Consider the following 14,116-nt stretch of genomic DNA (forward strand, 5'->3'; position numbering starts at 1 on the left):
ATCCCCCACACCCTTCAACGGAAGGTCGTATGATGCTGTATGCAAATGCCCTCTTCTTTTGTCGATTACCCGACAACACGGAGCCAACTCGGGTGCAAAGCCTACCTGACCACATCACAATCCTAGAATATTACACAGCCGCTCGACTGCCGACGATCCCGGCAATCAATGATCGCGGCAGTCGAGACTTGCTGTATCTGGCACAGGCAGTGAGGCACTCTGCGAATGACTCTACTTCCTGAGGTCTTTGGGGACCCCCTAGTTGCTAGTCCTTGTCCCCCCCGTAGAATGCACCGTGTGCGAGTAACGTCACCTGAAACCCTACTTGCGGTCGCCGGCCGTCAAGACCCCAACGCCCTGCAGTCGTTCATTCCGACGCGCTCATTGGGTTTTCTGTTCCTGTAGCAAGCGTCCCTCTGCCGCCAAGCGCTTGCCCTCAATCGCTGCCTGAAGTACGTCGTCTGCTCTGTAAGTCATGCCATCGGTTGGGACGGCATCACTGGCTGCTGTTGTTCCACAAGACAGCCTCACTCCTGGCCTTGGCTGCTTCCTGCATCAATCTCACCGTTCGTCTCCTGCACGTCGTGTTCCCGTTGGTTATCGCTGACCGCTTCTGGGACATCTGCGTTGTGTCCAGGGCTAGATGAGAGCAGTGGATTTTGCTCCCTGCGCACTTCGGTGGTAGCTGATGCGCCCGTAAGGTCCACGACTTCCGAGTCCTCTAAGAAGCCACGGACCTCTCGTTGTATTTCCGCTACAGCAAGTCTTGATGCCTCAGCAGCCTGCGTCAGCGTGCTTTGTGCTTTGCTGACCGCCGTGTCTATTCCAAGCGCTGACGCTCCATCCTCTATCCGGCTTTTAAGGTCTGAGTACACGTCGTGAACTGCCCTGACAGTCCCTTCTCCAATACCCATTTCGTCTGCAGCATCCCGCAAGCCGTATGCTGTCATCTCCACGAGGCTCTTCAGCTCATCAGCCCACAGTGAGAGGGCGTCCAGCGTTGCCTTTGCCACCGCAGCACCGCCTGTCGTGGGCCTATCCGAGCGTCTTCGGCGATGCTCAGGGATCACTACTGAGCCGGCTCCCCCGGGAGAGCACCAGGCAGACATGGGCGAGCACGAAAGGAAAAACGGCAGAATGCAGACAATCCACAAGCTGTTCTTACGCGCGCGGGGGACTGGCCAGTGACTATCTTGCCGGCGGAGACCCCCGGACCCCGCCCCCCCGTCCGACAAAATCGCCATCTCACGGACGTACCAGCAGAACCAGAGCAAGAAGGGGCATCAACGAGGTGCCGAGCAAGCACCCGACTTGCGAGCACGGTTGCTGGGTAGTGCTGAAGCACGGTTGTTTGCACCCCGCAGTGTACACGTCTTCCGTCAGTGGGTATCTGGGTAGTTGATGCAGAGCAAGGGCTTTCGGCTGGCGAACTGATTTCCTAGCGCAGGAAAACGAATGCGATGGGTGACAGTGCAACGTCGATTGGATGATGTGCCGGTGGGGATTTTGCGAAGGGAACCTGACCAGACGGAATGGCCATCGGCAGCTGACGGTTGTGTGTTTCACCCCCCGCGGCTAGGCGCTCTGTCTCTCCCCTGCGCGTCTCGAGTACAGCTGCTTAGACAGAAGGGCCGCGATGGTGTGTATGCTGCTGTCACGTCAATAGAACCACGAGGCAGAAAAGCAAAAAGTAATGCAGTGGGCCTTTTAGTTCTCCGTTTTGAGCTGAGCAAACTGGGGGAGCAAGTAAATGAGGAAAGCTGGAGGCATTGCCATTCGCAAGGCGTCCCAGCGGCCAAAGGAAGTCTCAGTCTCTCAGCAGATCCCCCCCCCCCCCCCCCGCCCCCCCCTCACGTAGGCATTGTTGCAACCAAGGAGAGTTATACCACCTGCTGCATTATCGCCTACGAGCTGAAGCAAATGGAACGTTCCGGTGTCGACCCGTTCTTGTTATTGAAGAACCTTATGGTGACATGGCCGTGAATTCTCGCTATTTACTCATAATCTGGCTCCGTGTGTGCATATATGGAGGCTCTGTTTTCATCTTCCTCGCCCCGAGGCCGTTTCATGTACGCGTCCTTCCGCTTCTTCGTTGTTGTGAACCACGCACTGCCCGCTTCCCTGTCGCTGTGGCATCAGGCCAAACATGGCTCAGGGGCACTTTGTGGAAAACACGGAAGGGGATTCGTTGACAGAGCGCTCGAGCGGAACCTTTGGTATGAAGCCGCAGGAGTATGCGCCAATGCTCACCTGCGGCGACAGCCCATCGCAAAGCGCCTGGAGGGCGTTCGGAGCATCTGGGCACACGGACCACACGATCAAGTCTCGCCTTGGACCTGAGAAACCTCGACATCGTTGGCATACTGCAGGCAGATACGTCGACGACACATCGATGAACGTACCCTTCGTTTTCATACGCGCCAGCCATCGGGCGCTGTCACTTCCTCGAATGTCAGAAGTCGACGGTCCCTCCGAGGGCGCAGTCCGTATAGCAGCACAACGCTGAGTACACCAGTAACAGATCTATTCTCTGGCTCAGAATCTACGCATGTATTAGCTGTGTGGTTTCCTAAGAGCTGTTAGGGGTGCAGCTGAGGCGCAACTCCTCGACCAGGCTCCACCGGCGGACTGGACTGCGTGTTCTTGCCTTTTGCATCGGGTGGGGCGATCTTCATGCAGTCGTCCTTTACAGATTTCTCAGTAATTGCTGGCTTGTTTTTTTGAAGAAATGAACTGCGAACGCTTAAAGTGACAATTGCCAGCGAGCGCCGGCCGGGGCGTCCGGAGTTCCTCGCCCTCTCCACTGGACGGCTTCGTGTACTGCAGAGTGGGCGCCGCGTTCACTACGTTGAGCAAATGAAAACAACTGGAGATCCGCTGAAGAAAGAAAGCGCATGTGATGTTGTTCTGTCTTCCTTCAAGAACCATTCCGCAAACGGCCACACGGTTCTTTTGAGAAAACGGCGTGGCAGGAGAGCAGATTCCCAGGAGGGCGCTGTCTCTGTCGATCATTCTCTCCGCCGATTTGTTAATTTAACCTTCAATCTGTGCGTGGAATAGTCATATTACCGCCTCTTCTCATTGTGTAGCGGCGGTTACTCACTTCAGGTTGGCGCCGGCCTGCCGCTCGCGACTTGGCCCCCTCGACTCTCGCCACCGGTCCTTGCTTCGCCGTCGAAGCCTGGAAAATAAACACATATTCACTTTCTTTATCGCCCCAATCTTCACGTAGACATTCGCTGTTTGGCGCAAATCCAAATAAGAGGCCAGGCTCGCCTCCAAGATTTCCGTCCTCGTGGCAACGGCCGCATGCAGCCTTCCACTGGAGAGAATTTGGCAAAACCCGGTCTCTACTTCTTTTCTGAGTTCTCTCTGTTCACCGCCGCATGCGTAATATCTGCATGTTCATCCCGCGTTCGCCTCTTTTTCTCGTTTAGCTGCTGTGCGTCGTCGTCGCCCCCCCATCTCGTCTCTTTTCTGAGAGGCGGCGCTCGGCGTTCTTCTCCGCCCTTTTTCTTCGTTTTCCTCTCTTTTGCCGGCGTGTCTCTTGCAGTCTCGGCAACTCTCTCGCCGCCCCATATTTGTGGTGGCCTTCCTCTCTGTTTTCCCGTTTTTCCGGATCGCTGCCGCTGGGTGGCGGGTCACATCGTACATCGTACGCGTAGACCTAGTGTTTCGCAGCGTGCATACCGCTATTCGTGCCCTTTTTCCGCGTCCTCGCGGGTATTCGAGAGAGTGGATGATAAGACGTGGGACCGTCTCCTCGTGTCTTGGTTTCTGTTGGCGCATTGACAAGCAAGGATAAGCAAGAGGCAACGCGTCTCCTGCTGCCTAGGCCCCCTGGTTGCTCGCTTTTCTGCCGCAGCCTCCTTCACCTCCGTATACTGTCCGCTTCTCTGCCAGGGCAAACTCCACGGCTTTCGCGGCGACGCTTTCTGCGATTTCTTTTCGATTTTTTCCTCCTGCCTCGTGAGTCGGCTTCCTTGCCGCCATGCAGCAAAAGAGCGAGAGAGGCGATGGCAGCCCGGGCGCCGCGCGCGCAGCCACCGGCACAGCTGGCTCCCACTCTAGCAGCGAAGAGTTTGAGAGCGAAGAACAGGAATTTTCTGATATGACCGGAACTAGCGAGTTGGAAGACGTAAGTGGCAAACACGGAAAGGCTGCAGAGATTCTCCCGCTCATCCGTTTAGCGGAAGGGTCACAACTCAGTTCGGCCGCGGCAGTCCCTTCGCTCCGTGGGCGTAGGCTACGGGGGGGGCTTGAGCAGTGCAGACTCAGAGCGCGTTTCAAGATATCGAAGTGACTCAGAGGGATCGAATCTCGTGTCGAGAGGAGGCTGCCGAGACTGGGTTTCGACGCCCTCTCCCGCGTGTCGGAAGCAGCTTGGCTTCCCTGCTAACGTAGAGACGAAGTCGTGTAGATCGATCTACAGATGTGTGCGCGGCGGAATTTCGAGGTCTAGGAGGCTGTCTCGATTTGCGCTGCGTGGTCCGCAAGATCAAGTGGGGGCTGCCGCGCAGAACAGCTTCACAGCGACCAGATCGATTTGCACAAGAAGGCGCCAGGCTCCACAGGCTGAGTGTGTGCGCGGCGGGGTGGGGGGGGGGGGGCGGGTCGCGGTTCGTCTGTGTTTGTATTGCTGCGTGGGGGCCTCCCTGAAACTCCTTTTTCTGCCGTTTCGGCTTGGCATTCTCCCGACAATTCCTTCTCGTTGGCGCGGTGTTCTGGTTTTTTTTCAGATGAGCTGGGTCGAGTGGTTCTGTACGCTGAAAGGCAACGAACTGTTTGTCGTCGTCGACGAGGACTTCATTCGAGACGACTTCAACCTCACAGGTGAGGGCCGAGTTTTTCCACGCGTTCTGAGTGGCTTCGGCCCGAGCCACGACCGCCCTCTTTGCGCCGCGTCTGTCGTCTCCTCCCTTTTTGCGGGTCTGAGTCAGCAACACGCTCCGCAGGCGCACCCGCCCGCTGCTGCATGCGCGCGGCGGCAGCCTCTCTCAGCTAGGATATCCAGCAACTCGTGCGCATATATATATTTAGAGGTAGATAGAGAAAGGCACTATAGGTGGGTAGTTTGATTGTGTTTGTCTCTGCGCGTTCTGCGGGATAGTTCCCCTGCGTCGTCTGCCCCGAGGCGGGCGCGTGTCGCGTCGCGAGCTCGCGCGTCTGCATGCGTGAGGTGTGTGGTATGCCTGGCGTCGCCTGCGTCTGGGTGTTTCGCAGGGCTCGCGAGTCAAGTTCCGCTTTTCGAGGAGGCTCTCGACATCGTGCTGGACAATGAGCAGTCTGAGGAAGAAGAAGACGAAGAGGAGCAGCGGAAGTCTGCAATGGCTGAGCAGGCTGCAGAGCTCCTCTACGGCCTCGTTCACGCGCGCTTCTTAGCCACAGCGAGGTAAGCGCCTCGAAACCGCCGCCGCAGGCGTGTCAGCCGCCGCGACTCCCCCCGCGGACACACTGCCTGCATGTATGCGTGTCGATGAGCACGCTGAGGCACGGGGCGGAATGTGTTGAAACTTCAACCGCGGGACTGGCATGCTTCGAGTTTCTCCAGACGTTGCCGCACAAGTGGGTTGTAGCTGAGACGGTGTGCGGCCTCCAGTTTCGCTCCAAGACGTCCAGGGGGCCTCTGCGTGCCGCTCCCCCACTCGGGTCCCGCCCCCGTAGAACGCCAAGATATACGTGCGTATATTTATTTATGTAGGCATTCACGTGCGGAAATCGTGTGCGAGTGTCTGCCGCATGCAATTTCCGCCCTTTTGTCTCCTTGTCGCGCTGTTGGTTTCCATCCTACGCGTGGATGCGTGACACGCAAAGCACGACGAGGGGCCATGGCCAGGCTCGTTGTGTGTGTTTTCTTCTTCTTCTTCAGAGGTTTGCAGCTGCTGCAGCAGAAATACGCGCAGAAGCAGTTCGGCGTCTGTCCGAACAGCGCATGCGAGGGCTGGGCTCTCTTGCCGACGGCGTTGACTGACACGCCCAACAAACACACCGCTAAAGTCTTCTGCGCCAAGTGCTGCGTACGTGTCCCTTTCTCATGCGGCGAAGGCAACGAGAAATGCTCAGATGTCTCGCTGCAGATGCCTGTGTGGGCGGCTGGCGGCGCATATGTCCATAGATGTATATACATAGATATAGGTGTATAGATATTTATATAGTTGTGTATGCGTACGTATTCGTCTAGGTATGCGTCGATTGGGCATGCGCTGTTGGCGGTGTGCTTTCGTAGTACAACTGAATTCAAATCGACGAGTAACCTGAAATGCAAGAAGGGCGGGGCCCCCTTGGCACGTCGTGCATCAATGGATACCTACATAAATATATATATATATATTATTCGTGTGAATGTATTTGCGGTTACTGTGTAGTGCTTGTAGGCGAAGACCGTGTGTGTTGTGGGTATGTGTTTGATTGTGCGTGTGCGTGCGTCCATGTATTTCCCTATAGTTTGGTTTCCCCTGCGCGTTCTTCCTCAAAGCCTTATGAAGACTGTTTGTTCGCCGTTGTCTTTTGTTCTCAGGAGCTTTACAACCCGCCGAAGGGTAGCCGGCTGAACTACTTGGACGGCGCGTACTTCGGGACCTCCATCGCCCAGATTTTCTACATGCAGTTTCCGTTCCTCTTGCCGCCTCCTCGCGCGGCGAGTGCTTCGCCGACGCCATACTACGTCCCCACGGTCTACGGCTTCAAAGTGTCTCCGCAAGTCAAGACGCGCCTGAGGCTTCAACAAGTCCCCCGGGTGATTCAGCAGGCGCAGCAGCGGGCCGATGAAGAGAGACAGGCTCTCCTGGGCAGCCCCAGCGCCGCAGCCGCCGCCGCCGGAATCTCCGTAGCCGCGGTCGCCGAAAGCGGCGCCGCCCTTACGGTTCCAGAAGAGAGACGATGAATAAACACCTGTGGAACAGAGGCACGTAGGTAGAGTGTAACTCGGTTTCTTTCTTTCCTGGGGGACATTGCGCGGGAGGAAAACGAAAGCCCATGATGAAGCGAATTTTGAGTCCATGTCGATATATATGTGTATATCTATATACATATGTATATACAGCGCTCATACATAAACCGAGCGCGTTGCGTATGTCAGATTGATCGGCCGGTGTGTATGCATATATATACGTATATATATATATATTTTTTTTTTCATACATATATATATATATATATATATATATATATATATATATATATATTATGTGCGGGCGTAGGTAGGTCATGGCATTGCCTTTTGGTTTTCGCTTGCGTGTGCAAGGGCACATGCGAGGAGATTTATGGCTAGGTCACTGAGTCTCGTTGTTGAGGCACACAAGCGTAAAAAGGGTTTTTTGTTTCAGTTTTAGAGAGTCTCCAGCGGTACGTCTAGCGCCTGGATCTCTTTTTGTTCGACTCTTTTCTCATCTTGACTGGTGCGTCTTGTCTCCGCCTCTGTCTTTTTCTATTTTCCCCCTGCCTTGTGTTCCTTCGGAGAAAACCTGTGCGTATATCGTGAGTGTGCTTGATGAACACGTCCCTTTCTTTTGGCCTTTGGCGTTGGTGTTCCATGTATTTTCCGAGAACCGTTTGTGACCCTATTTTCGTCGTTTTTCTGTCTCTTTTCCGTCTGGCTGTGTTCCAAGTATTTTTCGAGAACCGTTTGTGACCCTTTTTCGTCGTTTTTCTGTTTCTTTTCCGTCTGGCTGTGCGTCTCCGCTCTCCGGGGTCTTTCTCTTTTCTCCTTTCTTCTCTCGAGTGAAAGGGGGTGCGGCGCTGTCTTCCCTCTGGTTCGCTCCGTTTTCTGAGACAGATCCATCGCCTACTGTTCTTTGAAGAGGCGCATTCGTCCCCCTCGAGTGCTGCAGCCTTGCGCGGCGACGAGAGGCCTTCGAATTCACTTGCGTCTCACTCGCTACTCAACCCTTTCAAACACAGGCAATCGATGTCGGCCTGCGCAGATACACAGGAGCACTATATATGATCTGTAAAGGTTTTCTCAAAAATCAACTGAGCAACCCCTGCTGGCTCCCGCTAGGCGGAAGTCGCGGTTCGCTTTCACTGCAGTTGCATGTTGGCAAGTTTAAGACCCGAGCTGCACCGAGTCAGAACCAGAAAGGGGAAAAATGCTTTCAGAAGAAAACGGCGTGTCGGGCGTGCGTCTAGCCTCGTGAATCCGACACAAGTCATATATGTATATATATATATATATTCAACTGTAAGCATAAGTATGTTCATATGTATGCCTACGTACATGTGTATATGCCAAAGTCGAAGTCAAGCATAGCCTCCTACCCTCGCTGATTAGAAACTGCTGGCTAGCTAGCCACTGAATTCTGAAATTTCATTCAGCCTGGGTAACCTCAGTATAGCTCGAATCAACTGGGCTTGGCGTAAGCAGAGGACAAGTCGGGTTTGTAAGCGACTCGGCGACCAGTTGGGTTTGCGCAGTCGTGCGTGAGACAATCCGACGCTGAAGGGAAGAGCGCAACGAAGGCGTCTGCGTGCGTTTTCTCTACGGCATCGTGTATGCGCCTGAGCTATGATGAATTCGTGCGATGGGAATGTCGAGAAGCCTTGAAAGGATGTGAGCTTTTCAGTGCGTGTGCGTTCTATCTGTTCTCTCTGCGCACGGGTGCCGACGCAGATCCTCGCGGGAGGGTATCTCTGATGTCCCTCGCCGTTCTCCTGGCCTGCGCTCGATCCCCTCTCCCGAAGCCTTATCCACATGTGTGTTTGTCTCCCGTGAAGAACGCGGCACGTGGGAAGGAGCAACTCAGCGCGTCGCCGCTGTGTTTCATCGTTCGCGCGCCCCGGTCCTGTTCGTTCTTTTCTTCTGTTGTTTGCCTTCTCACTCTTTGTCGCCCTCTCTCGGTCCGTTGGGCTCTCTCGCCTTCGCCCTCTCCACCGGCGACTCGACGCTGCCCGTTTTCACTCTTTCGTCGCTATGGACGGGCACGCGCTCGCTATTCGCGCCTCGCCTTTCCTCTTCTTTTTTCTACTAGCATTCGAGGGGCGTGTCTGCTGTTTTTCTTCTTCCGTTTTTCACCAAGCGACTCTTCTTGGAGAGACCTCCACCCGCCCTTCTCGACAGACAGCGCTGCGTTTCTCAACCGAGTTCCCATTCCCGCTTCTGCTCCCGCGGCCGCGCGCCCGCTTGCCCCGTCTGCCGCGTCTGCCCTCTCTCCCTCTTCTTCCCCGGTCGGTTTCCCCTGCCCGAGTCGGCCTTTCGTCGCCTTCTCACGCCGCGTCTTCCTCGCTTCGTCTGCTCGTCTTCCTGGCAAAAACTCTCCCCCTGAGGCGGAATCCGCGGGGTTTCTGGGCCCGAGTGAAAAGGTCTCCGAGACAAGCCGACTCTGCGAGAGGAGGCCGGCGCTGTCACTTGGCTGTGACTCGCCCTACATGCAGTCTGTCACTCGCGTGTGCGGCGAACAGCGCGTCCTGGGTCGCCTCGTGTCCCTTCCCCTGGCCTTCGTCCCCGTTCCCTCGCTTCGGCGCCGCGGCTCCGCTCGGGCGGAGTGGGACCAAGCCACCAAACGCGGGGCTGCGCTCCTCGAGGCGATAGAGCTCGCAGGGGTCAAATGTGCGCAGCGCCAGCAGCGTGACGGGCAGCGCCACCAGCGTCAGAATGAAGTCAAACAGCGAGTGGTGCAGCTCGAGGTAGGCGCCTTCTTCGCTCGCGTCTGCGTCTGCAGAGAACGGAAACAGGGGAGCGCCGCCGGGCGCGTCGGGGGGGGGCTCCACTGGCGCGGGTCTGCGGCGGAACTTCGCGGCGACCTCCGCCGCTTGGATGATCAACACGAGGATCTTTATGCATGTGAACTTCAGCCCTGAAGCAGAGGAAAGCAGGGGGGTCCGGCGCAGAGACGAAAGAATCCAGGGGCACTGACAAAAGACGGCAGACACGAAAACCGCAGCGCCTCGTCTGCAGCACGCAGCCTCATTTGAGCAGATCCCGCAGTGGCGGGGAAACTCAGCCACACAGCCATCCACCAAGACACGCAGAGGGGTTCAGGTAGACGCAGAGCGGCGGGCGGGCGGCGCTGAGAGGCCTAGCCTTTCGGCGCGCGCTTTGCATGCTGCGGGTTGTCTCTTCGCTCTAGGCAGAGCTGAGAAATCGTCCTGTCGCAAAGGTTGTCGTCTTTTCTGCTAGCGCTCTCGCCGCATCTTTCTCTTGCTCACGGCGTGCGGTCAGCGTACCGAGATTGAATCCCTTCAGGACTCTGCGCGTGGCGAAGTAGACCGCGCCGATTCCCCACATGGCAAGCATGACTGAGAAGACCGCGGCCTGCTGCAGAGTCTCCTGGACCGCGACCTCCATCGCCGTCGAGCGCAGCCAGGTAGCCTCCTCCGCGCGGCTCGCGCCGGGCGCCTCCACCGTCGCGTTCGCGCCTGCGAGGAGGCAGCTAGTCCCCGCGCAGGGGGGCTCGCGGGGCGACGCGGAGGACGCACGGACCAGGAACAGTGTCGATGGCACCAGAGAGGAAAGGACTGTCACCGCGCAGCTGAGGAAGGTGTAGGGAAGCAGGCAGAGAAAGCTGAGGCGGATGTCGCGCTGCAGAGAAAGGAAACACGCACAACGAGCCGACTCTATAGCGGAAGGGGGATAGTGAGGGGGGGGCGCCAGACAGGGGGGGGGGGGGGGAATATTTGGGGGGAGGAAGGGGGAGGAATCGTCGGGAATGCAGGCGCGTTGCCGCAGCGACTTCACAGCGCGCGCAAAGGCATGGAAGAGGAAGACGGAAAGGGAGACGGACGCAGGCGAGGCGTGCAGCAAACACATGATGCGCGAGCTGCGGGAAGCTGGCAAATCGAGAAAAAAATTCGAAGGAGGAAAGACCGCGATGGCTAGCCTGAAAGCAGTTTAACAGAGACTCAGAAGAATTCTTGCGGCAGAGAAGACGAAAACGGCACGCGTAGAAAAGAGGCAGCAGGTCTTCGCTTTGTCATCTCGCCACCGGTTCTCTAGGCTCCCCAGAGTGAACGAAAACGCAGCTGTCTCGTGGAGCGCTCCAGAGTGCCACGCAGCCTCAAATTCTTGCTTTGCCGCGTGGGGACGCGCTTGCATGGGGAGGCCACAAATAGTGCCTTCGACTCACTTGCCTTACCGCTCGAAATTCGCGCTTTTTGGATCTCGCGGCGAAGCAGCAGAGCGGCGGCACACACCAAATGCGCCGAAGTGGCGCTCCTGAATATTGAGACTCTCCGCCTCCTTCCGCTTCGTCCTTCTCGCTAGCTGTTTCCCCCTCTCTCTCTCTGCCTTTCTCTACGTCTGCGCATCGCCCCTCCGCCTCTGAGGTAGGGGACTGCTGACCGGACCGCCCCGCCCCCGTTTTGCTTCTAATGGACGGGCTGGTGCGTCTCCTTTCCTGCAGCAGGCGCTCGGGTTGCCTCTCTCGCTCGCTCTGCCGCCGCGGGCCGGTTTCGCTCCCCTGAGAGTCTCCTGCTGCGCAGCTCCGAGGCTGGGCTGCCTTGTCGCCCTCGTCTTCGTCTCGCTCACTCTGCCCTTCTCTCTCTACTCCCTCTCTATTTCCTCGCTGCGCGGACGCGAAGGGCTCCCCGGTGCCCGCCCCCGCGAGCGCGTAACGCGGCGTTGTCGCTGTGGTCGTGGACGAAGAAGAGTCCTCTCCTTCTTTTTCTCTCGGTATGTCTTCCACGTTCTCCTCTCTTTCTCCGACTCGTTCTTCTCCTTCTCCCTGACACGTGCGCGCGTCCTTCGCATCTCTGCTGCCTGTTCCGGCTTGCGCGTGCTCGCTAGGCCCTTCTTCGCGCGCGTTGTCCTCTCCTCGCCGTCGCCTCGCAGCTGCCTCCTGGCCTGGCTCTTCGGCGTCCTGCTTCTCCTTCGTGTCGCCTCCGCCTTCTCCGCCGCACGCCAGGATGAGACACTCGCCGTCCCCTATGCACCTCTCCTTCGGCCGGGGCAACCTGTCCAAAACGGCGCGGCTCAGCAACAACCACATCGCGTGCCGCCTTGCAGCCGGCGCGTCCGCCGCTGCGGTCGCCTCTGCAGTCGCCTCTGCGCGCGCTGGCCGTGCGCCATACAAGAATCTCGTCTCTTTCTCAGGCGAAGAGTTAACGACCAACAAGGCGCTGTCAGGGCCCCCCAGCAAGTCGAACATCAGCGCCCAAAACCAATGGAGACAGGCGACCTCGTAGAGGTGCAACAACACGCGACAGAGGAGTGCGAGCTGCGGAAAGAGAAGCGCCAGCCTGGAGGGGGGCACGCAGGAATCTGCACAGACCAGTGAAATGAGGAGATCAAGAAGAGGCAGAGAGCCCGGCGTGGGCTCCGCGGTCTCGAAAAAGCGCAAAAAGGAGACGCCGAGAACGCGAGCAAGGTCCAAGCGCGCTGGTCCCCAGGCGGCTTTCTTCGGCTTGCCTCGCACGACAGATCGAAGGCATAGGGGACGGCAAGGGCAGCCAGTCGAAGCAAGACGAGCAGCGAGAGACTCGCGCACACGGATCCGTAGTTAGAGAACTGCCGTCCTGCGCGCTCGCTGTCACACAAGGCGTGCATGCTCACGGCCCCTTCATGGACAGGTCAGTTCGCTAGAAGGGATAGAACAGTCACCGCCACTCCGCATTCACGGACCTCCACTACACGCACACACGTTGTCGTGCGTATTCGCTCGTGTATCTGCCTGGCTTCTTCCGAGACTCACCAGCCGCAAGACGCAGAGAGCGGGAAGAACGTGAAGAGGCGGCCGTAGGCGTAGACAACAGGCGGAGGAAAACAACTCCCAATTTTTTTCTGAAGTCTGACGGCAACTCTGTGGAGCCGCATGCGGTGCAGCAGCCACACGAGCAGACAGGCGAGGCACGAGAGCGAGGCCGCAGCCCTGAAAAAAAGAACGAATCAGCGAGAAGAGAGTGAAGGTATCGGCGACGCGGCATGTACGCGCCCTTTCCTGCCCCAAGAACATCTGTTCCATTTCCGCATTTTCCACAGGTGGAAACAGAGAAGCAGCAGCAGAAGCGCAACGTACAAGCAGAGCTGCCCCGTTATGAAATATTAATAAATGATTTCGTACATTATAAGGTATCGTGCAGTGAGCAACGCATAAATGCAAGACTTCCTGGCAGGCATATGTCGCTAGCTTTATTTATATATATGTGTATATATGTCTATGTATATATATATATATATATATATGTCTAATGTATATATATGTATATGTATATATGCATATATTTGTGTAGGGAGGAAGAAGGGTAGACCGAGTTTTTGTTGTTGGAGGGCAAGACCGGCAGGCAGCGCGCCCACGCAGGCCGGAAAAGGATATGCCTTCAACGCGGGAAGGAGCGTCGGCGCGGCAGTGCGAGGGATAGAACACAGGGGTTGCTTTGATACTTTCCCCTCTGCGCATGCAGAGACTGAATGTCTGCGGGCTCACCACATCCAAGGTCGCGTAGCTCCAGTGTGCTGACGGTGATAGGCATCTCTGCCCGCAGACCCGTGGCTCGCCGGCCCCGCCACCTTCCGCATCGCGCCGGTGGTTTCCGCTCGCTTCGGGATCGGCATCAAGTAGCGGCGAGCGAGAACGCCTCTAGCGCTGGAGACCGAGCTGGAGGAGGCACTGGCGGGCGGTGACGCAAACGGAGCTGCGGCAGAAGAGGAGGTGGGGTGCGGGAGAGACAGCGGAGGCGACCGGAGAGAGGGTGAAGACGCGGAAGATGTTTTTTCTTCCAGTGACGAGAGAAGAAAGGACGCAGCGGCGCGCTTCAAAGCGAGCCCCGGAGAGGCAGAGGGAGACTCTTCGGAGGCAGGTTGGGGGCTGGGTTCTCTCTCCGAGTGCATGCCGGCGCCTGTCAGCTGCTCCTCAGCCGCCTCAGATGGAGACATGGGCGGCAGCGGAGGAGGCCGCAGGCTGTAGCTCAAGAGCAGAACTGGGGGGTCGAGCGAGGAAGGAAAGCCAGAGCAGAGGGCCCGCGCGCGACAGAAAGCGGAGGGGCGGGCTGAAGAACTTGGGGAGGGAGAAGAGGGGGACAGGTGGAGCGGGAAGGTGAAACCGAAAAAAACGGAGAGCACAAAGAGGAATTTAGAAAGTCTCCGAGAGGGCGGAGTGCGCTGGCGCCACCTGAAGCATGAAGAGAAGGCCGCGAACGTCGGCTTCTTTTGAAAAAAGGAGTTCTTCTTTCCCCATCTTCCACAGCC

The 14,116-nt window shown here is 57.2% G+C and overlaps 3 protein-coding genes across 3 annotated transcripts; 1 reads left to right on the forward strand and 2 right to left on the reverse strand.

Annotated features, from left to right (window-relative positions):
• Window positions 1-527: 527 nt before the first annotated feature.
• Window positions 528-1,109, reverse strand: BESB_052050 (uncharacterized protein; the record flags this gene model as incomplete). The annotated part of the gene is made up of 1 exon (XM_029363640.1): window positions 528-1,109. One exon carries the CDS (start codon window positions 1,107-1,109, stop codon window positions 528-530), a length of 582 nt encoding a protein of 193 aa, XP_029219563.1.
• A 2,882-nt stretch (window positions 1,110-3,991) lies between these two features.
• On the forward strand, window positions 3,992-6,883 carry BESB_052060 (ck2 beta subunit; the record flags this gene model as incomplete). The annotated part of the gene is made up of 5 exons (XM_029363641.1): window positions 3,992-4,138; window positions 4,740-4,833; window positions 5,224-5,392; window positions 5,870-6,017; window positions 6,518-6,883. The coding sequence occupies 5 exons, from the start codon at window positions 3,992-3,994 to the stop codon at window positions 6,881-6,883; spliced, it is 924 nt and encodes a 307-aa protein (XP_029219564.1).
• A 2,456-nt stretch (window positions 6,884-9,339) lies between these two features.
• BESB_052070 (uncharacterized protein) lies at window positions 9,340-13,804 on the reverse strand (the record flags this gene model as incomplete). Its single annotated transcript, XM_029363642.1, has 5 exons — window positions 9,340-9,791; window positions 10,162-10,516; window positions 11,070-12,171; window positions 12,624-12,800; window positions 13,356-13,804. 5 exons carry the CDS (start codon window positions 13,802-13,804, stop codon window positions 9,340-9,342), a joined length of 2,535 nt encoding a protein of 844 aa, XP_029219565.1.
• Window positions 13,805-14,116: the final 312 nt, after the last annotated feature.

The sequence above is a fragment of the Besnoitia besnoiti genome, chromosome IV (genome assembly GCF_002563875.1).
Source record: "Besnoitia besnoiti strain Bb-Ger1 chromosome IV, whole genome shotgun sequence".
Taxonomy (NCBI): Eukaryota; Apicomplexa; class Conoidasida; order Eucoccidiorida; family Sarcocystidae; genus Besnoitia; species Besnoitia besnoiti.